Raw genomic sequence first — 24,142 nt, 5'->3', positions numbered from 1 at the left:
CCAGGAAAAAAATATGTCATTGACAAATTTGTAGCGTGCATTATTGGGGGAGAAAAGGCACCCTGGTAGGCGACTTCACACCGTAACACGACGGCAGCGAGTGCAATGGCTGTAGATCACTCTGCCCTGCGCTTTTTGTCACACTGCTGACGTCATCTGAGGCCCAGATGGGCAGGCTGGTAGTATTGCTGCTAGTTTCGCTTCGGCCGCAGCCTCGGGGATTGCCACCGCGTATGACCCGGTGTGCACTGTCATTGCACTTGCAATCTGGCCTCAGAGCGACTGTGTGGCCGTTTGTGGAAGCAGCAAAAAAAAAAAGCCCACACCATTCTCACTTGTGCCGTGTGACAGCATCAGCCTTGGAATGGAGTTATGTAGTGAAGAGAGGTTATCCACCGAAGAAAAAGTGGACATGGATGCCGCATATGTAACCATGGAGAAGAACAAGCATGTGGTGGCACAATTCCATGCTGCGAAGTATCTGGGACACCACCTTCTAACGGAGACATTGTGCAAATTTTTAACAAATTTTCTTCTACAGCTTATGTGGCATCAACAGTGAGGCCTAACGTGCATGTTCTGGATGAAAAGTTGGAAACTGGCATGCTTGCATTCGTAAGAGCGAAGCCAGAAGCCAGCATTCGACAAATAACACTGAGGGCGAGTGCAAGCATGACGTCAGTCCATGTCAAGCACTGCATGTACCCTTATCATGCGGGTCTGCACCAGCAGCTGGGTCCGACGGACTGAGCAGAGGCTTGATTTTTGTAACTGGACCCTGGTTCAGTTAGACAGAGATCCTGTCTTTTTAAAGAAGATGATTTGAGCTGATAAAGCACAGTTCTGCCGAGATTCTTCTTTAAACCTGCACAATGTCTATTACTGGGATGATGTGAACCCCCATTGGCTTTGAGTGCACAAATGGTCAGCAAAGGTGGTCTGTCAGCATTTGGTGCGATATTTTCAATGACTGAATCGTCAGCCTCTATTTTTTTGTCGAGTCACTGACTGGGAGAAATTACGGCAAAGAAATTCTGGGAGGAGAATTGGAAGACTTCATTGGAGACCTGCCTCTCAAAGTAGTCAGGGAAGCATGGTACCAGCACGATGGAGCACCAGTGCTTTCTTCTGAACTTGCTGTTAAAGGGACACTGAGGAGAAATTGAAGTTTGCTTGTATCGACAGAATACCAGCTCCTGATTACAAAAACGCCACTCATACTGACAACAAAGCTCTTGTAACGTAGAAAAGAGCAAGAACCAAAATACAGGTATCGCCGCCACAGGCCAAACTCGCAAGTACAAGCGTCATGACGTCATACGACAAAACAGTGCTACGCTAGGACACAACAGTGATACGACAGCAACGCTAGGACATGAGAAGCACAAATCACTGAGGCGAAGCCAATGCATGCGCAAATCTCCTTGACGTCGGCAGATGGCGCCACGTGCCCGGCAGCTATGCGCGGGCCTGAAGCATCAGGACCAATCAGCGCCTGGTCACCGGCGTTAGGCGGGCTCCCGGTATTCCGCTAGCGGTAACAAGGTACACGGTATGCTAAAGGTGTCTATTTGCGAGAACTTTGTTGACGACTTCGAGAACGAGATCCATCGTAACGCTGGCAAAACGCCGGTGCAAACGTAAGCGAAGCGACTGTAGCGATGGCCGCAATAGCCGATAGATGCCTTCAACGTGCGGCAGGCGGTAGCTTTCTTTTCGGCTGCTGCTAGGCCGCACTGCTGGCCGCCAGAAATCACGGAGTCTGCGTCACGTCATGTTCACGTCATATTTCACGTCACTTAGTCCTCTGTCGTCATAGGAGAATCCCAAGTTTGAATCAGAGCGGCGGGAAAAACTTTTTCAACTTCGAATCCAAATTTCTTAGAAATAAATGCATTTTTTGCTGCCGGCCAAGTGGCAACAAAGCCATGACATGCCGAACTATCGGATTTTGCCATAAAAAAAATATTAATAGTGCTCTCCTCACTGTCCCTTTAAGCATCTCAATACAAGATTTTCACTGCAATGGATAAGATGCAACAGCCCCACCTGGCTCAAGGTCTCCAGACTTGACTACCATTAGACTTCTTTCTGTTGGGATACATGAAAAACAATGTTTTCATTGCTGAGCCTGCCAGTGGCACAGTGCAGAGGGCCTGCAGGTGATGATCACTGCTGCATTCGCTGCAGTTGGTTCTGCAATGCAGAGCTGGATACTCTGTCTGCGTGCAACACATGATGTATCTGCGGTGGAGGGACGGCATTTCGAGTATTTCTTGTAAAAGTTTTGTGTGCTTCTTGTACTTCTTTTTGCCACTAAAGCAACACTGAAATAAAGTGTTTCTGGTCAAATCTTGAAGGTGGCTTAACTTTTGGGAAGTAAATTATAGATTCTTCTTTTTTTTGCATTATGAATTGCGAGTTATAAGTTTTAATTTATTCTTGCAGAAATTCAATGGCAGTAGACTGCTACCAATCAACCATGATAGGGACGTTTCCTTCAAAAAAAAAGTTGTACTAAGTAGGTTTTTCAAGCAGGCAAGTTCACTGTAGCAAGCGATGAAGAAAAAGTATTTCAATAGTGCACTGAACAGTATATGCACTCTCAGCAAGTTAGTCAAGAGTCTCTCTGAAGGATCACTTTGAACTCCATCCAATCCATTAATGTTGTGGGACAGCTTCATTATCTAAGCCTCGGGTGGAATGAATGCCTTGAACAGAAAAAGTTGAGGGGACACTTAAGCTCCGCCTTAAGGGTATGGGGCGATAGCGTTAATGGGTCTTTCAGTGGCTTGGGGTTCTCTTTGTGGCCATTCTACTTTACATCCATAGATTGTGGGAAGTCCTCATGCCACTGCTGGTGCAATGGTGCAGTGGTTAAGCTACGTGCCACTACCCAGGCAGGTTGCTGTTTAAACCACAGCCATCGGTGGTGCCTGTGAGACCCAAAATGTTCCCCCCTGAGCAACCACTCGCGAGCAATCATTACTTTAACTGCCACTTGCCACGCTAGGCAGGTGGCATAATCCGGTGGTCAAGTTCCTGCCTGCCACAATGGGCCGGTGACATAATCCGGATTTGTTGCTCATAAAGCTGCCGACGCCAGGTTTTCTGTGGAGCGGGAACCTTAACGCAATCGCATTTAAAATTTGTGGATGCCTAGACAATGCCCAGCCTGGGTTGCGGTAGCATGAGAAGCCCGTCGAGGCGTTGTCGGAACACTTCTGTTCCGTAACGTCACTTTGGCCGATCTTCACTTCCGGTTTGATGACATCACGATCTTTCAGTCATGACTGAGTGAGCGTGACATGCTTGTCATGACCACGCATCACATGTCATTGATGACGTCAGGTGTGACCCAGACAGCGATACCACCAAGTGGCTCGACAAGCTCCTTATTCTCTCTCATGAAAAAACCTACAGTCCCATGGAGCTGTGGCCAAACTGAGGTGTGCAGTAATTATTCTCACTGAAGGGCTTCATGCTGAATGTTTTTCCAATGAGGGTGTCAAGACAGAACAGTACGTCAAAGGTGCTTGTGCACAGTTTAGTCAACAAAAAGTTTTGCCGAAGCAAAAGTTAACAGTTCACATTGTGCGTGCTCTTAGCAATTGAAAATGATCTGAGCTTTCTTTTTCGTGCTTCCACTAACGACTACGGCCATGCAGTCGCTTTGAGGCCGGATTGCAAGCGCGATGACAGCACAAATTGGGCCCAACGTGGTGGCAATTCGCAAGGCAAAGCGAAACTGGCAGCGGTACCGCAGTCACCTGTCCGGGCCATGTGGTCCGGGCCTTGGGTGACATCAGCAGTGACACGAAGTGCAAGGCAGAGCAATCTACGTCATACCCGCTCGCTGCTACTGTGTCACGGTGTGAAGCCACTTGCCAGGATAACTCGTGACACTTGCTACAAATTTGTTGATGAAATTTTTTTTTCTTGCCTAGACTGTTCAGAGCATGAGCTGCAATTCTGCAAATACAACATGTCCCCTAAAATAAAAATTTGAAAAGTTATCATTCTGCCTCTTACCCAGTGCCTGCCATAACACCCAGTATAGCCAGAGGGCTATACTTTGCAACGACAATATTTATTTGCAATATTAAATAACTTCCATCCATATGAGACAGTTGCTCGTGCACTGCATGCCAAACGAGTGGCAGCAGCGAGGCCTATGGTGCAGTGGACAAATTTTAGTTCAACCAAGAGGTGATTGAAATGCCCTGAAAGGAACATAAGCAGGCCTCTTAAATAAACTGCCATGCTAGTTCATTTATTTTTATGCTGTGTAAAAAACATGGCTACACAAATAAGATGCTTGCAATGTTGTGTACTGCAGCATGGAATTAGACTAATCCTGCGTCTAACAGAGGGGAAGGACCAAAAGCTGCTGAAAAATCCAAAGGAGATCCCTACAAGAAGCATTAAAGCCTGTGAAACTTTACTCATGTTGAATGGGGACAGTCGTGAGGAGAATCTTGGCAGCTGCTGCAGCTGTCATGAGGGTATGGTTGCTACCAAAAGCAGAGGCAGTTGTTCAGGGATTTTCCCTGGTTTGAAAACTTGTTTAAAGCGTCATGGTATTATTTAATGCAATGAAACTTCATGCAGTTGTTTATTTGTCTTGCTTGGCAACCCTCATGATGTCTTTGTGCTGATAAAGTTACTTGAACATGAATGATGGGTGTTCAGGCGTAGTCCTCTCGTAGTGCAATGGTTGCGGGAATCCCCCAAGGTGGAGTACAATTCGAACAATGGAAAAACTGCCATTAACATCCACCTGAGGGCAACCATACAGCTATGAAAGAAACCTGTAGAGCTTTCGTAAATCTTCATTGTTGAGAAAAAATTTGTCTTGGTCCAATGCTCAAACCTGGGACCATGGCTACACCTAGGCAGTCAGTAGACCAACTAAGCATACCTGGCAGGCTGGCAGATGGTAGGACCAGATGGCCATGCTTTGGACTGAACCAAATTCTAGAATGAAAACTTATTTTTTTTGCAGTAAAAACAGGTGTTTTCTTCATTTGCTAAACACAATTCAACCCTGAATTCTTATCTGCCATGCTTTCAGTGCATTAAACTGGCCAACACTGGTGTATAATTTTTGCTATTACTGTACTAGTAATTGGAAAGAAAATCTACTTACAGTTCAATGAAATTCTTTTGTAGTATGATTTGTTGTAACATGCTGTTATTTAGAACATTCAGAAAAATGAATAGTAAGAGGTTTGAAAATTTTGGCCGTTCGTTTCATTGTACAGATTTCAGTTCTTGTTATACCAATTCCAAATTTGATGCAGCTGTTTTAGTGGTATTCAGAAAATGATGTCATAAATCATTGGTGTTTTTTATTACTACCTGTGTCGGTTCTCTAAACTGGGAGAGGCTGTGTTGAAAGTTAGTATTGATGCGTTGCAGAATATTTGGACAGTACACTGGGAACTAGCAGTTTCTTGCTGTTCACTGTAAACTTCCGTTTTTGTGGCGAGTATGGGTCAGGCCTGCTATTGGTGAAAAAGACCTGTGGCTTTTTTTGTACCCTGCTGATGTGAATGTGCACAGGTTGTATGCATGTATTAGCGTAAACAATTGAATCATCTTTTTGGTGTTCGCAATAGTTGAAATCAAGAGGAAGAAATGGGCTTGGGCAGGGCATGTAATGCGAAGGCAAGATAACCGCTGGTCCGTAAAGGTAACGGAGTGGATTCCAAGAGAAGGCAAACGTAGCAGGGGACGGCAGGAAGTTAGGTGAGCGGATGAGATTAAGAAGTTTGTGGGGATACAGTGGCCACAACTGGCAAAGGACAGGGTTAATTGGAGAGACATGGGAGAGGCCTTTGCCCTGCAGTGGGTGTAGTCAGTCTGACGATGATGATGAATAGGTGGGAGCAACCAGTATCACTCTGGAAAAGAAGTTGATGCGACTTGTCCATCTTTTAACCAGCCTGCATAGCACATGCCTTTCTTGTTGTGATGGGAACAAAATGTAGAGCTGATTTTTAATTTTTGGCACCCCAAGGTAGCTTTGAGCGTTTTTAAGAATTAGGTATAGATGCTGAGCAGTTTATGCATCAAACATACAGTAGAACCCCGCTATAGTAAACTCGGATATAGTAAAGTGAAACTGCAGTCCCATTTTGCCACGGATAGATTACTGTACATTTTTTTTTTCGGTTATATTAAAGATTTAAAAAAAAAAACGTCTATAGTAAAGAGAGTCTTGTCGTGGCGACGTACGTCCCGCGGAACGATGACAACGCGGCACCCGCTAGGCCGACATTCGGAGGTAAATGCATACCCTCTCTGTAAGGACCCTCACACGAGGGTTGACAGTATTGTTAAATAAATAAATACCAAAAACGATAAAACGGTGCTCTTTGAGATAACTTCACCCCCATGCTCGGAAGCTGTGAGGAGAAGCCAACTTAAACATCTTTGGGGCCGTGAGGCAAAGCCCCCGGCGACAAACGGTTCGGCCGTAATGGCCGTCTGAAGGTCCTCGGAATGCACGGTTTGGAGGCGAAAAGGCCGTCGTTGCGAATCCCACACATAATTTGGGCGCCATCTCAGTTATCCTCAGCAACATGCCAAGTCATTTGACATCACTTGGAACATTCTGCGTCAAACGGGTGGCCCCCATATTTTATGCAAATGGTAGACCTGGGGAGGGGGTCCTACTTCGATGGCCGCTATACTGGCGCAAATATAACGGATCGAAAGTATAGGTATCAAATGAGGCGCTAGGCGCCCACTGTTGCTATGCCATATAGTGTGGTCACGTGGTTACTGTTTTGGTCAATTTGACCTTCATTGCAGACTGACACATCCTCGTCAGATGTAAGTAGTAAGAGCTAACGCTCTTAAAACTTCCTATCGCGGTGCGCTCTGGCTGCGGATGCACATGTGGCACACCCGGCTGACCAGTGCTACACTTTTTGCTGTTTGTCTTATCAGTCACTTGGGTGAAGTGGCACAATTTTTCCACAGATGTGCCCTCCGTTTCACTTTTGGGTTACGTATAGGGGTGTGCGAATATTCGAAATTTCGAACACGAATCGAATATGCTTGATATTCGGTGTATAGTCGTATTCTAGAAATTGAATATTCGCCAGCGATCGTATACCGCGCCGACTTTTGTAAATTTGGCCATGGCAAAACCGCAATGTCTGGGAAAATTCTTTAAAGTGCAAAGAGAACAATAGAAATCCGCCCTCTGCTTGCTTCTCCGGCGTTTATTGCGTGGATCGATCGCATTCGGCCGCTGCTAGGCTTGACCTCGAACGAAATTCCGCAAGTGGGCTTTCCCCACATATGACGCCCGATAACAAGATGGCCGACCACCCGCTTCACAGAGAGCGCGCGCTGTTTTTTCTTTTATCCTTCCATGACGTGTTACATACTTAGCGCCCACACCCATGGCATTCGCCCTGTCGTCTTCATACTCTCCGAGCCTGACCTCAGCCATCTCGATCGTTTTTGTCAGCTATGGTATGCGGGAAAGCCCACTTGTGGAACTTTGCATGAGGCTCCCGGAGGAGCAAGTCGATTGGTCACAACAGGGCAAGCGATCGTGTAAAAATCCCGCCTGTTTCATGGCGAATTGTAACGCGCGCATCTCTTAAAGTGGGCGTAACAGCAGGCGTGGCAACAGTCGGAGGGCCCCTGTCGCCAGGCGAAAAATAACCTGACCGCATAGTTTCGGTTTCTATGTGCGATGGAGCTTCCTTACAAGGCTTCGCCGCATTTTCGCATTTTTTTTTTCGGGGGACGCGGGGCAATTTATAAATCAACCTTCGCTTAATTCGGGCATTTCTTCCGGCCCCTTGAATTCAAATTAATGAGGTTTTACTAGCCATCATGTTATTTTTAGTTGCCAGTCACATGTCAGTTTATGGATTTCCTTTTTTTACATGACCACATTACAGGTTGGATGCTGTTTAATCAAGTAGTTCACATTTCTATTAACATCATGCTTCTTATATGGTGCTGAGTCAGTCTGGTGTTTATTTCAGTTGCAAAAAACATGCACTGTTTTGAAAAACATAAGTGCCACAGGATTTGCTTGTATATTATTTTCTGAAATATTTTTTTTTCCATAGTGAACAGATATTAAATTCGATATTTGAAGCCTTTTCTTCGTATTCATATGTGATTCGTATTCAAAAATTTAAATATTCACACATCCCTAGTTATTTATACAAAAGCAGTACAGTGCCGAACACCAGTTCTGTCAGTGCATTTGTCAGCTCAGTTGTTTTCAGTGCAAACTCCTTTAGAATCCTGTGGGCCCGTTTGTACGAGCAAGACCTTATGCACAATGTTGCTTCTTCAGTGTTCCTTTCAAGGGTAGGCTTTGTGGACAAGCAAGTTGCAATGAAATGCATAAAATAAAGCCAGTACTTGCTAGGCTGTGTCATGTTTCCAGAAAAATGGACAGTGTTCAATGGGTTATTATTCGGTTTGACTAAAATATGGGAATTGTGTGCTGGAGGATGTTCATTTAACCCCATGCTGCTCTGTAGTAGTTTATATTAAACTGCAAGACATCTCCAAACCAGAAATCTCCAATGCCGACTGCAATGCAAGCTACAATGGCGCAACAAAAAACCTAAAGGAATTTGATAACACGAGAATGACCTATGCAACCCGGTCACCAATTCCGGCCAAGGATTCCGAAGATGCAGACCATAGAATCAACTTTGAAGAAGCCATCGTCCTCAGAACCAAAACCAAATACTGAAAGATTCCTACTGGAACCTTGGTATATTCAAATCACTCTAAACAATGTCAGCCACACAAGGGGCAACCTCCCCTGTGTATGCACAGGGACTTCGCTCCGCAGCTCACAAAACAAGAAGACGCCAGCGGCCATCAAAGCACAGCCCGGGACCAACTCGCATGCCACCACAACGCTGCACTTTTCTTCACCATGTACTTCAAGCCAACACCCCATCACCTCTGAAGAAGCAGCAGAGCTGGCTCTGAAGCGTTGGGATTTTGTTTTGGCTGGAGATGTCTCGCTATTTACTATAAGTCATCAAACCCAACCAGACAGGCAATTATGTTGAAATGTTTAGTTTCCTACTATGTAGTAGTCGCTAACTGTAGGTGAAACCAAGACGTTTGCACTTTTCATTGTTCTTTGCTGCCAACTGCTATGCATGTAAGAAGAATCCTTTTGGTAGCTCTAGTTCCCAGAGGCACAAAAAGGAATGCAGCACTTAGTTAATGCTATTACATGACACCAGCAACTACTTATGCCATGCTAAAACATTTCTCACCTTTTGCTAAGCTGTGTGTCAAAAGAAATACAGATTACAAGTGAAACCCAGCAAGAGCTTGCACCTGCCCATTTAAATGCTGTAAATTTTTACTGATGCATCTTGAAAACGTAGCAGCACGAAAAGACAAGGACAAAATAGATACAGGTACGACAGGACATATGCTGCACTTACAACTGAATTTTATTGCGGAACCCAAAGCTTAAGTACAGCGCTACTATCGTCCCCATGGCAATCAACCGCAATGGTCCAAAAACGCCAGTTTTTTGGCTGTGTCTATTTTGTCCTCGTTTTTTCGTGCTGCTACGTTTTCAAGGTGGATCAATACCAACTGGCCCAAACTTCGGTGCTTTTACTGATGGCTTGTAGTTGGTCTTTTAGAGCTTAGCTCTTTTCCTGGTTTCACAGCGTTGGCAGCACCTGCAAGCCAGGTACGCAGCTCTGATGATGATCTTTGCCCGCTTTGTGGCAGGCCCTGTCCATGCTTGTGCATGCATTTTTCTGTTCAAAACCAAAAGAAGTACATGTGCTGCTGCAACATTTCAGACTTACTGCACACACGCACACATCTGGCACGTGGCAGTTCAATTAATGAACGGTTGCGAGCGGTTGCTTGGGAAATGCAGCTGGGTCTCACAAGCCCCTTGGGTCTCGCAAGCGCCAGAAGTGGTACGAGGACTCCCAGGGATTTTTGAATGTGAGAAAGAGAATGGCGAATTCCACACATATGGGCATTAAAGGGGCTCTGAAAGGGGCCAGCCCTTAAAGTTGGGCTTTGCTTAGGATGTTAAAGGGTTCTGGTTCACAAATATCCTCCAGCAAGAATTTTTTTGAATGCATTTTGTGCAAGCTGAGTTATCTGTAGTCAGAATTTATTTCCACATCTTTGTGCCTTTCCCTCGTCTCTCCTCACTTTTTGCATGCCGATATGTTGGTGCTTATCCGCCGGCTGCTGATGCGTGTGAGAGAGAGAGAGAGAAAAGGACGGAAAGGTAGGGAGGTTAACCAGGCGATGCCCAGTTGGCTACCCTACACTTGGGGAGGGGAACAAAGGGGAAAAAAGGAAAAAGAGCGGCAAGGAAATGAGTATTCTAAGGATGCGTGTGAGAATTCTACTGACCCACTGGGGTGGCTATGGCTGGCGAACCAATGATAACCACCAGCTGCCGACGTCACTTGCACGACGTGACGAGTGTCAGGTTTTGCATGAAAGCTCGACACCACTGGTCACCGTGAGGTGCAAAAGTTGGAATTTTTTAAAATGTATTGTGAATTATCCGCTCTCTTTTGAGGTCTCTTATGTGGTGTGAACACTCGGTGGCTTGTAGTCACTTAATAGAGCCATTTTATAGCCAACCTCAACACCCCTTTTCAGAGGCCATTTAACCCTCTTGACACTGATGATGTCATTTGACACCACAACACAAGTTTTCTGCTTGCACCTCAGTAAGGGACGAAAATATAATTTTTGCTAGAATATTCCTCGAGGATTTCTTTTCCTACAGGCATCACTGTTCTTGCAAGCAGCAGCAGCGCGGCAGGCAGCCGAGGTGTAGCGAATTTGTAGATTTATTCTTTTCTGCTCAGATTTTTAAATGTTTCATGAAACACCGTGTTGTAAACATTATTGAATGCGTGGAGGCTGCAGTGTTTTTGACACCACCAGGGCTCAAAGGTTGCCAGCGTTTGCCATTGAGTGACAATAGGTAATCTTTCTAGAACATCTAGTCTTTTTGCCATAAATATACCTCGTGACAATTACTAGAATTAGCTTTTGATGAAATAAAAGATATCAACTTTTGCTATCTTGGAAGGTGAGCAAAAGAACAAAGAGAATAAATGAACTCCTGACTTTGTGCTTTCATTTCTTTCTTTGCTGCGAGAAACAACCGGGGCATGCACACTGCATGTGTGGCACACCCTCGACGGAATGTGTTTGGCTGCTTTTTCTTAAGAACGCATAAAGGTGCGCTCAAAAACAAGTCTTGCTTTCTCCTTGGCCGAGAGGTGTCCGTGCTGCATAGGGCTATAGATGAGATGGAATTCCTTGTCGCCTGCACTGTACAGAAAAGTGTTTGGTCAGGATGCAGACACTACAGATTATCTTCTATTTTATGAATTTGTCTATTGTGAACACCTAGTTTGAAAACGCGTGAGCCAGATGCATTGTGCCTTGTGTCTGCTGAGCACTTTGGTGCCCTGGGCTGTGCACTAAGCTTTACTGAAGTGCTTTAGGAAGCTTGGTAGAAGGCATTACAGATATGGGGAAAGCCTTCATCCTGTCCACACTAGCCTTCCAGGAAGACTATGCAAGTTTTCAACATGCGTGTTGTTGATGTGCCATATTATGAGCTGTAACAGTCCCCTGTCTGCGACATGAACAAGGAGAAATAATGCAATATACAAAGTAAACAGAAAAGAGCAGCATCTTTTGTGGCAAGTGCAAGATCCATCTATCCCTTACAAAGTAAAAAAAAACAGCCACTTTAGAGTTCTCCACACTGCAAAATAATACTTTTTCGGTCACTTTGTTGCGAATTGTGGCAACCAAAGCTGTGCCTTTCACATTTTACACCCATTGAGCCCTGATGTCCTATTTTGACGCGATACCTCGAAATCCATTATTACTTGCATCACGAGCTTTAAATTTTTACTATGTGGTTATGGGTCCTTAGACATTGAAGAAACAAGTAGGACAAAAATTTAAGAAATCCAGGATTGAAATACCCCGTATCGCTATCCGAACAACTTCCATATGTGAACAGTGGATCCAAACACCACAGTCACTTTTTTTTTTTCTTTGGTTAGGTATTGCACAAGCTGGTTTGCTTTATAATAAAGTATGCAGAGGCCACACAGCCATGTCAGTGAAGGTTCTGGACACATTTAAGCTAGCAGCTGCATCCCACGGCAGCCATCACAGCAGAAACAGCACTATGATCCAGTATAAATTCATCTTCAGTTCATGGTCTGACTGTGTCCTTAGGTGTAGAGTTGTGCAGTTTACTTGCTTCTGGAAGAGAGTTCTAGCATGCTGAGTGAATGCCTTTGCTTTACTTCACAGAGTGAGACCACAAGTGAAGCCAACAAAAAGAAAGCGAAGGGAGCTCCTGCAAAAGGTGGAAAGTTCAAGAGGGGCAAATAAAGCCATGGCACCGCTCCTGAAAACCACAAGCAATCAAGAAGAATCACAACCAGATTCTGTAAAATGTGCGTTATTTAATTGTGCGTTTTCCTAGCTGCAAGTCCAATTATGAGCAGTCAACAGGAGAGCATCCTGTGTTAATGCAAAGCACTTGCAACGCAAAACTTTTTAAACATGAACAGAATGTGTCTTGCCAACAGCAACCTGTGTAAAACATCGTAAAGTGTACTCAATGGCTTCAATTTCTGGAAATAAATTACACTAAGCAATCTAGTGTACAAGCTAACAAAGCTGTCCTTTTTTTTACGTGGTGGTGATCAAGAGCCTGGCAGCTCAACAGTGTGCTTGACTGCCTTGTTCTGCTGGCGAGTTCTCCATTCGCACCAAGGGCAAGGGTCCTGGGATTTTTCCCTGCATTCTCTAGGGGTGGGGGTGGGGAATCGTAGAACCAAACCTTGTTGTAGAGTCAGGTACGGAACAAGACAGACTGCAATGCTTACCAATTGGCAACTCACCTGTGATAAACAGAACCACAGTCGGGGCAGGTAAACGTGTTGCCTCCAAGAGGAAAGATCACTTCATCACTGTTGCACAGCTTACACAAATAGCCTCTTCCACGACATCCCTATGGTCAAGAATAGTTAAGAATGCACTTTACTAAAGCAACTGAACCTTGCATAATGAGTTCCAAGTCTAATGTGACCCATTAACAAAAATTAAATCTGTTCTGCAGTAATAAAACAGTCGGAAAGCTTCAAGAACTGCGCATCAAATAATGGTAAATGGTAACAGATACTTGCAATTTTAAAATCAAATTTCAAATGGCTCCAATTGCCAGATGAGCTGACATCACCTGTAGCTGCAAAGTGATCTCCATCACCTTAGGCTATAGTCTAAGTCCCTGCATTGTCACGCTACTCGCACTCGCAGGTTCATAAGAATCTGCTGACATTATTGGCTGGAACGGGGTCCTTTGATGGGAAAAAGTCGCTTTTTTTTCTTTACTTGTATCCGACTACAGTGTCCATCATATATTCACAAATTTGGTTTCTAAGGAATTGTTACCAGTCCCTTGAGTACCTTTTTCTATGATGCTCCGACAGCACAAAGCCCAACTAGGTAATGACCCATGGAATGCATCTGTTGAGCTTAACCTTCAAAATGTGCAGCCACATTTGCTTTCATTCAAACCACTGGTAGTGAGGTCAATGTACTTGCTTCGCAATTCTTGGTGATGTGGTCAAGGAAGACCTGGTGCACCTGGCTCAGGTAGCCAAGCAGATTGCCATCATGTAGGTCAATGAGGTCTTGCAAGGAGTACATGTCACTTCCTTCAACAAAGTGCTGTCGCTTGTGTAAGAGCAGCAGCAGCTTCTGCTGCTGCGCTGCATGGCACAGGGTCAGGTAGGGCTTCATCTGCAGAATGTCCTCGCGAAGTTTCTGCACAAGGCGGAGCACAGGGGGATGTTGCATGCACATATCATTGCGTTCACCTTTTATTATAAACGTCTACAGAAGGGATCAGCAAATTTAAGCTTTCTTTAACCTTTTAAATGCCACACTATAAAGTAATGTTTCAAAGACGAAAATTCCTGTAGACAATTCACACATTTTCTAAAATAACCATGAAAAAAAAATGCAGCCACATTTACTATGCCTGAGCATATTTTTTTCCATGTTCCACTTTTGGAACATAGGTGTTTTCCATATACAGAATGCTCATCTCATCTGAAATAGCTTTTACGGTCTATGCAGTGCGAATTTCTTCTTATCTTCCGAAGACAACCATACAGCTGGCTGCAACGTCTTGGCAAATTATATAAAGCCAATTGTAGAGAAAACCAATATGCCTGAATAATGTTTTCTTTCACCATGCAAGCTGTATCACAATCAGTGCTTCAGCAGGCGTAGTAAGCAGGAAAGCATTTTTTGAGCAATGACTTTTACAGCACAGCCACGATATGCCCATCCCAGGAGGACCCACGCATGGCTCCATTCCATGATCACGTGACCACCCTTTGCACGTGCCTCGTGCTGCCTTCGTCATCTTCAGGTGGGGTGGAGTAAGAGGAGGGAGGGGGCTGCATGACTATGCCCATCATGTGTTCCCTCTTTCAGATCTTGTAATCTTTGTCATCAGGTGGGACAAATAGTTGTGATGCCCCAAACGCTTCGAAACCCCTCTTAGATGCTGCACATACCCGGGAGATGAGAGCCTGAAGGCATGCAGGTGGTCCAAGTAATGTAGCATGAGCCTAGGATGTTTCCCACAAAGGCGCTGCCCACACATTTATTAGCCAGAATGGGACACCATTTACACGAAACGGCCCAATACGGGACTCTAAGATAGGAGTACTATCACCTGTCTTTAAATTTTCCTGCAGCCAAACGCCAATGCTCCAAAAAGGAACAATTGCATAAAATCACTGCAACTGAAAGACACACAGGCTATATTTCTTTAATTTCTTTTTTTGAACGAAATTACCAACTATATGTCATTGCTTTTGTTTTGTTTGTTTCAATATTAAGTTATTTTTTTCCTGGAAAAGGGCTGCACAAACACTCCGCTGCAACAAGGCCCAAAATATGTCCATTTCCAAGTAGTAATTCAGTCTTTAGATAAGTAGATAATAAATATTATAGCTGCAATGTTTTACACAATCTTCATACAGTATGCAAAAACAAAAATTGTGAAGAAGGGTGTATTCTGATGGAAAATAAAAATTGAGTTTTATATGTTCCAATTTTGAAACATTGATAAATAAAAGGTTAAGGACACCAGGATTGCAGTAGAAATGCAAAATCAATACAAAACAACTTGGAATATTTGCCTCATAAAAAAAAAGATTTGCTGCGTTTTAAATAAACACAGCTAAAGCTGGAAGGTACAGTGCAAGTTCTTCAAAACGAGGAAAAATTTAATGTGCTGATTTTATTGGTGTGTAAGCTGTGGTTTACTGTTTTTAGAATGTTCATCAGTGCAACTTGTGTGCATATGTGTCAAGGATTTATCAGCCTGGAATGCGCGATAAGAAAGTGAAGGTTAACCAGTGCTTTTCAAGGCTCTACAGCAGTTGTTTGCGACAGAATCCAAAGATGACGTGGCCTGAACTGATAGGCCAGCAGTTGTGGAAGATAAACTGCCTGGTTACATGTCAACAGCCAACACAGGCGGTGGTTTGCTGGCAAAAAAAACGAATGTAACCATATTTTGCACATATCTGGCAACTAGAATGCCCATGTGTAAATTATCACCTGCACCAACCATCCCAGGAGACGGAACTTGCCCAGAAAAATTCTCAGATAATGTACAGACTGCAGTTGGTAGGTGGGTTGTGGCTTACACAACAAAGCGAGCTGAACACAGGGTAAAATAACTCCTCTGCTAGAACTCTGCTTACATTATGCTTGAACCATAAGCACTAATGAAATCTTACCTAAATACACAGGCATCACATAGCTATTATATGCTATTGCTTCAGCAATCCAAACATGCTTAGTGCTTTCTTGTTTTACAACACAGTAATAGTCTGTTGTACAAAGGTTTGCTTCTGCAGGGTCGCTATTTAGTAGGATTCAACTTAAAGAAACAGCGGTTGGTAACACTGGGCCATGGTCCACAATGCCCTGCATACTCCGCTGGCCAAAATCTCAACGGTAAATGAAATCAGCTTATTAAAGTTTCACTACATCAAGCAAATTGAAGGCATCAAAATTCTAGGGCTTACATTTTCTTCTCGCGATTAGCCCCAGTTTAAATAACACGAAAGACTTCAATGACGGACATTTTTGTTACAGTGGAACTGTGTATGGCAATCCTGAAGGTGGCCAGAGCTTCACTGCAGACTTAAGAATGTGTCCGACTATATTGTTCAAGCTATGCAAATGTTGCAGCCACTGCGTAGAACAAAAGTTTTTATTTATTTTGCTGCTTAAGCCAGCACCTTTCTTAAGTATTTATCTATAAGAGTAGAAGAACCAACCTAATCATACAGCTGTTAACTTTTCTTTAAACAGAGTGAAACTCGCCAGAAAAAAAAAGGTAAACAAAACTGCAAAGAATACAGATATACACTAATGACCCAACATAATAGAAAATCAAGCTTGAAAATGTAAACTGAAACTTCAGGCTTGTATGCTGTAAACCTGCAAGTCTTTCAGCAGACTACATAGATGCCAGCCTTCATATTTGAAATATCCTAAAGGGCATATGATATTGCTACCGTGAATGCCTGTGCTTTATGTTTACAAAGCTGTTCCTTTTCCTGCAAAATAAATGAAAATGGCTACTGTTCTAAAACGCTGCCATATGGCTCTAGGCAGCGTTAAAAATATTATTTTACAGTACAAAAACATTTACATGAATCAACTGTTGGAGAAACAAATATGCTTTGCGTGACGGAACTAGCTCCATACTAACACACAGCCCAACATTTCCAGTAACAAACTTGCCTTGACATGCCGAAGGTCTTCAACAAATGTGAAGAGCATAGGGTTGAGTTTATCAATATTGAGGACTGGCCTCTTGACCATGAGCCGAAGAAATTGCAGTGATGCTCGACACACCTAATGGAAAGATAAATGCCCATTACTTTTGTCTTCCAACAGACAGAGTGAAATAGTTCATCTTTGCTGGCAATGACATGGCATTAAACAGGGGAAGGTGCAATGCAACTCAAAACTGCTCCAATGGGAAGAGGCCTTGCTAGGGGAAAGGTGACTACAGCACTGGAAAAAAAAAAGAAAAGAAAACAAGTGTGACAGCAATGCAAGCCAAACATGTTTTGACACATATGATAAACCTCACTTTGGTAGAGAGAGCTGTGAGAAATATGGCTTTCTATTTCAAGGACATGTGGTTCCCCAAGTAGTAGTTCACCTTGCGTGGCTCGAAGTCCCAGTTGTGGAGAACACGTGCAGGCACCACAGAGTAGCTGTTCCAGTGGCAGAGCGAGCAGTAATAGCGGCCCGTGTACTCGCAGCGCCGCGGTTGCCCTTGCTCTGCCAGGGATCGAAGGGCAGTGGGCATGAATGCACTTGCGGCCTCACCCAGCACCACAAAGCCTGCCACCCAGCGGCCAGAGAGGGACATTGGTCAGGACGACACAGAATCACGCACAGAAAGCAAGCAGGGCAGGCATGCACCCTCTGGCACACTGTAGGCTATTTGCCACAAGTATCTGGCAAGCAACAACAGGCAAGGGCAGCTTCGAACTGGTGCTGTCCTACATGCTTGAGAGGTTCACCTTAACTGAGGGCTTGGTGAAATAAACTTCGACCAAAGCAAGAGGCTAATCACCTGCTCCAGAAGCAACACATGCCGGTTTCAAAAGTATGATAATGCGCCTCTTGATTTACCCTGAATCTGGTTATCCAACATGATTAGCAATGCTGGGCTGAGAACAGTCTTTGCTTAAATCATGTCCCATTATCATGCCTCGCATTGCAAACATGTCTACCTTTCTCTCTTGAGTAGTGTACACAGTATAAATAATGTAAATAAAAGAAACTAAGATGGAATCAGGTACCAAATATTTGACTGTGGAAAGTACTAATACAAAGTTAATGAATAAACATGCTAAGTCTGTACGGTCAACTACACATTTAAGCGGCACAGGCTCTTTTATTACAGGCCACGACAGCACAACAACAGGTTACGCTTACTCACTCAAGTTTATAGTTAAAAATACAATATGCTCTAGTGCACAAGTTATATCTTTGAAGCCAAGCCCAACCACGAGTAGTCCTGCAAAGGCAGTAGTAGGTGCAAACAGCATCACAGACAGAAAAGAGGAAATGCACCTGTTAGAAAAGAAAGACAAAGTTGTGGATTTTCTAGCAAGGCTATATGAAAAGCTAAAAAAATGTGCACTACCACCAGCTAATGCAGCCCAGCAATACTTCTTGATACAGAACATCATGCAAGCATGCTTGCAGCGAAGTGGAGTGCAAAGACGCTGGGTGGCATGCAAAACAAGGAAAGATGGAACACCACTTACGAGGAAAAACATTCTGGCCACATTCAGCACAGCGATAGCCCTGGGCTGATAACCCTTGCTCTGGACAGATTTCTAGAACAAACTCGCTTTTCTCCTGCACCTGAAAAATTCATTTTTTTTTCTTGCAGAATGCGCTGGGCTTGTGTAACACCAAAAACATGCACTAACACAAATTGTCCTGGCTGCTAGAGCAACAGGGTGTGTGCCGTCCATCACATTGACCTGCATTCCGAAACACCGAGTAGAACTACACTGGAAGTGCAAAATAAGCCAGCCAAGTGATGGCAACACCTTTGAATATGAATGACATAAAGGTCACGGTGGGTCTAACAGTCCAGATGAACAGGCAAATTTAGTATTCCCTTCAGCCAACTCACTTCACTTCGTGAAGTGTCACTTTGGGAGTACAATGCTACACAGAAAGTATCATTTGGAATCGATGCTAATCACAGTTGGAAAACCTAATACAAACTCAAAACTTTAACAGCACGCACACATTTTCAACAGATTTTTTTTCATTACTAAAGCACTCTTATGAGGCCTTTTCTGGTATATAAAAGGATTTTCCTCAAATTTACTGACTGACATGCATAGACACACATTTCTTCTTTCCTCATGGAAAATCGCCAGTCATATATGAGGACCATGTTACCCCCCCCTTTTTGGTTGCAGAAAATAGCACGCTATTTATACCCCTGTCAAGCAGCCGACTCGGAACTCCACTGAACTTCCCTGACCCTAAGCAGCGCTAGGGAGCTTCGCCTCATCGTCTCACAGTGTTATCACCATGTCACACAGACTGTAACGAGCTTCTCAGAGGATCTGCCAGGGGCCCATTAGGCACTGTTCATTCAGTACAAACACATAAAGAAAAACATTTGAAACAAGTGAATTTTTTCACTTTTTTTTCTCAGAAAATGCAGTTGTCATATAAAAATAACATTCTCAGCACAGCACTTTTGTCCACTCTGCTGGACACCACGTGCGGTGTTGTGCACAGCCTGTGCAATGGATTGAGATTCTGAAAATTTTCCGCTCCGATGCTTCGCTAGTGGAAGTTGAGTGGGCTGCGCAAATACATCTTTGATCATATAACACTACATGGTGTGAAGTAATGCTGGGGGCATAGAGGTGTGAGCATTCGTGTGGCAGATCAAAACAAGCAAAATGGTGCAGTCAAGGCAAGCCATCAAGTGCCTAGTTTGAGAGTATAGTGCAGTTGCTAGAATTAAATATACTGAGCTGGAAAACTTACTTTAAGCAATAAAAACTAATAAAATTACTAGTAAAGTGAAGTTATTGAAGAAAAACATAATTTACTAATTAGGAAGTAAAACAGATTGGAAACGAGTACTCCCTTCACCCTTTGAGGGAGATGATAGATTTTCTTTCACTAGGGAACTTCTTTAAATTTCATCATGCAACACAGAGCGTATCTCCCAAAGACTACTTTGGTTGATGGGAGTTGAAAGAAGTTCAGCCGTACCCGTGTGACAGGAATATTACATTATTTGCACTAAAACTCTTTGCTAAATTCAAGAAAAAACAACAAAAAAACAATATATCTCTCCCTATTGCATGGTTTGATACAGTTCTTTTCACCAACTTGACCCTAGGTAATAAAGGATTTTATAAGCTTGGCAAGTTCGGAGGAGTGTCGTGCCAGCTGTGCAAGAGGTTGCTAGGGGAGAGAAACATGGGTCGCACAATCCCTACCGGTGGCTGTGATAGAAATAGCCACCTGTCAATGCAGTGCACAGCACCTAACCACTGCGCTGGCAGTGATATGAGGGCTCGCCGCCATCTATGAAATATTAGAGAATGACCAATTATGCATATATGGGCCCACTAAGGTTAGCGTGTCATACCCTTAAGGAGCTTAAGCGTCCCCTCCAATTTATGAATGAACGCCTGCTTTCACATGTCTACTCGGTTTAACTACATTAAATGCCTACCATTTTTTTAATTCTTCGAAATGATGCATTAGACACTAGAATACATGGTTCGCCACATGGTATGCATCCATCGCTAAATAGTTTATAATTTAATTTCTTCTTAATGCTGTTTTGCTTTTGGTTCTATCAAATGAATGTTGGCTGTGACATGTTGAGTGTGTTCAGGCTGGGAATGTTTAGGTCATGTGAGGCACAAAAAAAAAAAAATGTCCAATACCACTGCTGATACATTTTTGCTTACATTCCAGCTTTTGAAGCAGGCTGGCCTAAGCATTATAGTGAAGTAAAACTACGTATCAGCGATTACACTGCAGTTTTTTTTTTGTGCCTCACACGACCAAACACTGCATCACAGCCAACATTCTGTTAATAAACCGAAAACCAGAACAGCATTAAGATTTGATTTTGATTTTATTGGGGTTTAATGTCCCAAAGCGACTCAGGCTATGGGGACGCCGTAGTGCATACCACACGGTGAACCATGTATTCTATTATTAAAAACATCATTTGAAAGAAGAAAACATGCAACTAAAATTACGTTTCTATGGTCCTTTAACATCTAGGGTCAAGTTGGTGAAAAGAACTGTGTCAAACTGTACAACAGGAAGAGGTTTATCTATAAGGAACTATACCTAGAAAGAAATCTCTAAGGTTAAGAACTCAATTTTCAGCACGCCAGAACTGCAAGCAAGTTATGCAAACGTATGTGCTATAAACGAAATAATGCGCTTATAGCGCATACGTTTCCACAATGATCAACCAACTGGCCCCGGTTTTATCTTTGCTGCAAGTAAGGCTGTACACATACCCGTACATATGCACATTTCCTGGTGATGCTGTTTAGGCACTTGTTGTGGCACTTAAAATTGCAGTCTATAAGGAAAGAAAAGAAAGAACAGTTATTAACCAAACGAAATTTTTAAGAAACCAAAACCACACATAAACCTACAATGAGTGAATTATGCTGACAATAAGCAGGCCAGTCAAGTTTGCACACTACTGGCCACTACAGCAGAAAGATCACAACAATATTTACTGTTTACAAACATCACAGCTACAATGAACTAAAAATTACTAAGCAAAAAATAACTGAATGCAGTTTTGTGGATGAAGTCTCATACACACTGCTACTGTAACTGCCCAATTCAAGGAATGCAAGCTGCAGTGAATTTCACTTGGTTTATTTCGGCACAGCATTCTAAGTTGGCTTTTGGGCAGGATATCATACTATGCAGGTAACTAGTGGAATCCAAAAACTAGAAAAAGGTTCTTAAAGGAGTAGAGATATGACAAAAGCATTTGTTGGGCGAGTTGGTGAGTCAGCGCTGTGTGGTGTCCCTTCTTCATCTCTGTCCTGTCATTTGCACTGTAGTTATGGAATAGAGACACCTAATTTTGGTGGCATGTTTTCTTCTCTACAATGATGTGGAACACACTACTATGCACAAATCACCCCACGGTATTCACCTACGACCACTAAATAATTATAATCGAATTTTTCTGTCATGCTGTTTTGGTTTCAAAATCCGAATGATGACTAATGTCAAAGTGTGCTTATAAGTCATGCGAGCCATGAAAATAACTTCAATATAATCGCTGCTTCTACAATCGTTGCCATTCCGGCTTTTGAGGCAAGCTGGCTTTAGCATTGTAGTGAATAAAATGACGAAGCAGCGATTATATCGCAGTATTTTCATGTCTCACATGATCTATAAGCATACTTTGACGTCACAGTCATCGTTCGGCTGTTGGAACTGAAACCGGAAAAATATGAGGAAGAAATTTCATTCTAAATTATTTAGCGGTCGTAGGAGAATACCACGTGGTAATTATGCATAATAATGCCTTACACATCCCTACAAAGAAGAAAACAAGCACCCGAGAGTTAAGTGCCTGTACTCTTTTAAGAGTTGTCAGAAATATGCAAGAGGTAACTTATATTATACGTAGTAAAGCTGTTTTGAGAATAATGATGCATTAATGAAAATTCAGACTAGAGAGACAAACTTTTTTTTTTTTAGTTTTACAGTTTTTACATGTTTCGGCCATAAAATTTTCAAAGCACAATTCCAAGCTGCAACTGAAAACACTGCACAATTTGCTCTTTGTTCATAGCCGCAAGACCTTGAAATAAGAAGTGCTATTCCACAATGTTCCAGTATATTACTCTTTACATCCGAAGTTAAAAAGTTTGGATGTTTAGTTGTTTTCTGATAAAGGGACAAACCAATTCCTTTGTAGCTTCATTCTAGAATAACGCTTTGTGGCCAAGCCTGTTTGAAAAGCAGTTTTGCAATACTCAAGTGTAATTAAGTCACCCTTCAGCTGCTTCATATATACATGCAGTATTTAGTGTTTGGGTTACTATATCAGTGACTCACTCTTGCATTGGTAGAAGCCGTACAGTACACCCCAGATGCTACCGCAGCACTTCTCACAGTACTGCTGGGCACGCTCATATGTTCGCGGCTCAAACTGGTGGTCCATAACAACTTTAATATCTTCTGTTGTCTCGTCTGGTGGCCCATCCTAATATATAGGAAAAATCGTGTAGAAAAAGAACCTTCGACTTTCAACGAGTACACATTAGCAGCAAAGCATTAGGTTTTTGTGCTAAATGCACCCAACAAGACAAAGCAACAAAACATAATTACTAAAAACAAAAAAAGGGGTATCCACCTTAATCTCTTGCAGTTTTTGTCTAAGCTGAACTAGTCTGATAACCAACTTCTTGCGCCTTTCAGAGTTCTCCTCAGAGTCAAGAATCATCTCCTTGCAATGCTCTATGGCTGTTTCTAGATCCTCGATGGTAGAAAACCTAAGCAGCCCCTAAAAAAAAAAAAGCAAACAAAAATAAAGAGACGAAAGTCTGGCACTTCAATGAATGGCAATTCAATACATAGGCGCTGCCTTTGACGAGTTCTAAATGTAAACAAAGAGTGAAATGCATCCATGCGGCCAAGTAAACACGACAAAACGGTCGGTACTTGCCTCGGGGCTTGAAGAAAAGTGTTCTTCAGAAAGACCAAGTTCTGCGTCAATTAATTTCATATCTACAAAGATATAACAAAACCCATTTCACGTGACAGTCACGAGAAGGTTTCACAACTTCCGCGACGAGCGACTCGGGAGCTTACCATCTGCGGAGCAAGACTTCGAGCTGTGCGGCACGCAGTCTTTGGGCATCTGACTGCCCATGAGTCTCGAGTTTACGGTGCTGTACAGCTGACCTGCAGTTGACTTCACCGCGTCTATAAGGCCGACGTTCATTCTGGACACAAGCAGATGCATGTAGGCTCTAAAGCGAAGCACAGGACAGCGACTCAAACATGACGTTTCGTAACTGTACCACTGGCGAGCTGTACTAATCAACACATATTAGCGGTGTGCACTGTGCGGTATGCGAAACACATTCGTCCAGCCCTCAACCCCTAACGCAATCGCCCAGTCTGACACTGCACAGTTGTCTACCACGGCCTTGTTTCTATCCGCGCTTTGAGTAGAAGCGGATGTTGCACAGATTGCGTTGCGCTACATTACGATGTGAAGACAGCGCTACACACTCACAAAAAAAAAAACGCAAGGCAGTTAACGGCGCGTTCACTTGCGCTCAAACGGCTTGCGCAGCCCTTAGCGACCACAGACAAAGCACGAAGCGTGACTTCACGGCTCGACCAAACGACAGTTTGTCCAAGGACCCCAGGCGCCCCAGGGGCCGAACCAGAAGCAAGGCAACCCAGGCCCAGACGTCGTCTTCTA

The 24,142-nt window shown here is 43.4% G+C and overlaps 2 protein-coding genes across 4 annotated transcripts in view; one reads left to right on the top strand and one right to left on the bottom strand.

The window, feature by feature from the left end:
* The window catches only part of Fen1 (Flap structure-specific endonuclease 1), a 19,900-nt gene extending 7,198 nt beyond the window's left edge, over positions 1-12,702 (top strand). Inside the window, exon 11 of the mRNA XM_089579760.1 lies at positions 12,349-12,702. Coding sequence (XP_089435886.1) covers positions 12,349-12,429 — 81 coding nt within the window. The 3' untranslated portion in view covers positions 12,430-12,702. The remainder of the gene's footprint in view (positions 1-12,348) is intronic.
* Positions 11,137-24,142, bottom strand: DEF8 (differentially expressed in FDCP 8 homolog). 3 transcript variants are annotated; one of them, XM_089579756.1, is made up of 11 exons: positions 23,521-24,142; positions 23,375-23,436; positions 23,063-23,212; positions 22,765-22,912; positions 21,192-21,256; positions 18,429-18,528; positions 17,309-17,493; positions 16,882-16,995; positions 13,648-13,869; positions 12,945-13,054; positions 11,137-11,343 (listed from the first exon to the last, which is right to left on the bottom strand). In XM_089579756.1, the coding sequence occupies exons 1-11, from the start codon at positions 23,672-23,674 to the stop codon at positions 11,235-11,237; spliced, it is 1,419 nt and encodes a 472-aa protein (XP_089435882.1). In that variant the 5' UTR covers positions 23,675-24,142; the 3' UTR covers positions 11,137-11,234. The 3 variants fall into 3 exon arrangements, with proteins under 3 accessions (XP_089435882.1, XP_089435885.1, XP_089435883.1); XM_089579759.1 differs by having other exon boundaries at positions 17,309-17,430; XM_089579757.1 differs by lacking the exon at positions 11,137-11,343 and adding an exon at positions 12,484-12,849.

The sequence above is a fragment of the Amblyomma mixtum genome, chromosome 3 (genome assembly GCF_055824585.1).
Source record: "Amblyomma mixtum isolate Tamu chromosome 3, ASM5582458v1, whole genome shotgun sequence".
NCBI lineage: Eukaryota > Metazoa > Arthropoda > Arachnida > Ixodida > Ixodidae > Amblyomma > Amblyomma mixtum.
The sequence above is the reverse complement of the archived record's forward strand: the minus strand, read 5'-3'. Positions and strand labels throughout refer to the sequence as shown.

Coding starts and splice junctions, on each gene's coding strand:
- DEF8 (XM_089579756.1), bottom strand. CDS start 23,674: ATGCATCTGCTTGTGTCCAGAATGAACGTCGGCCTTATAGACGCGGTG. Junction 17,494..18,428: donor TGGCCAGAATGTTTTTCCTC/GTAAGTGGTGTT, acceptor GCTGGGTGGCAG/GCTTTGTGGTGCTGGGTGAG. Junction 13,055..13,647: donor ACATCACCAAGAATTGCGAA/GCAAGTACATTG, acceptor TCTTGACCATAG/GGATGTCGTGGAAGAGGCTA.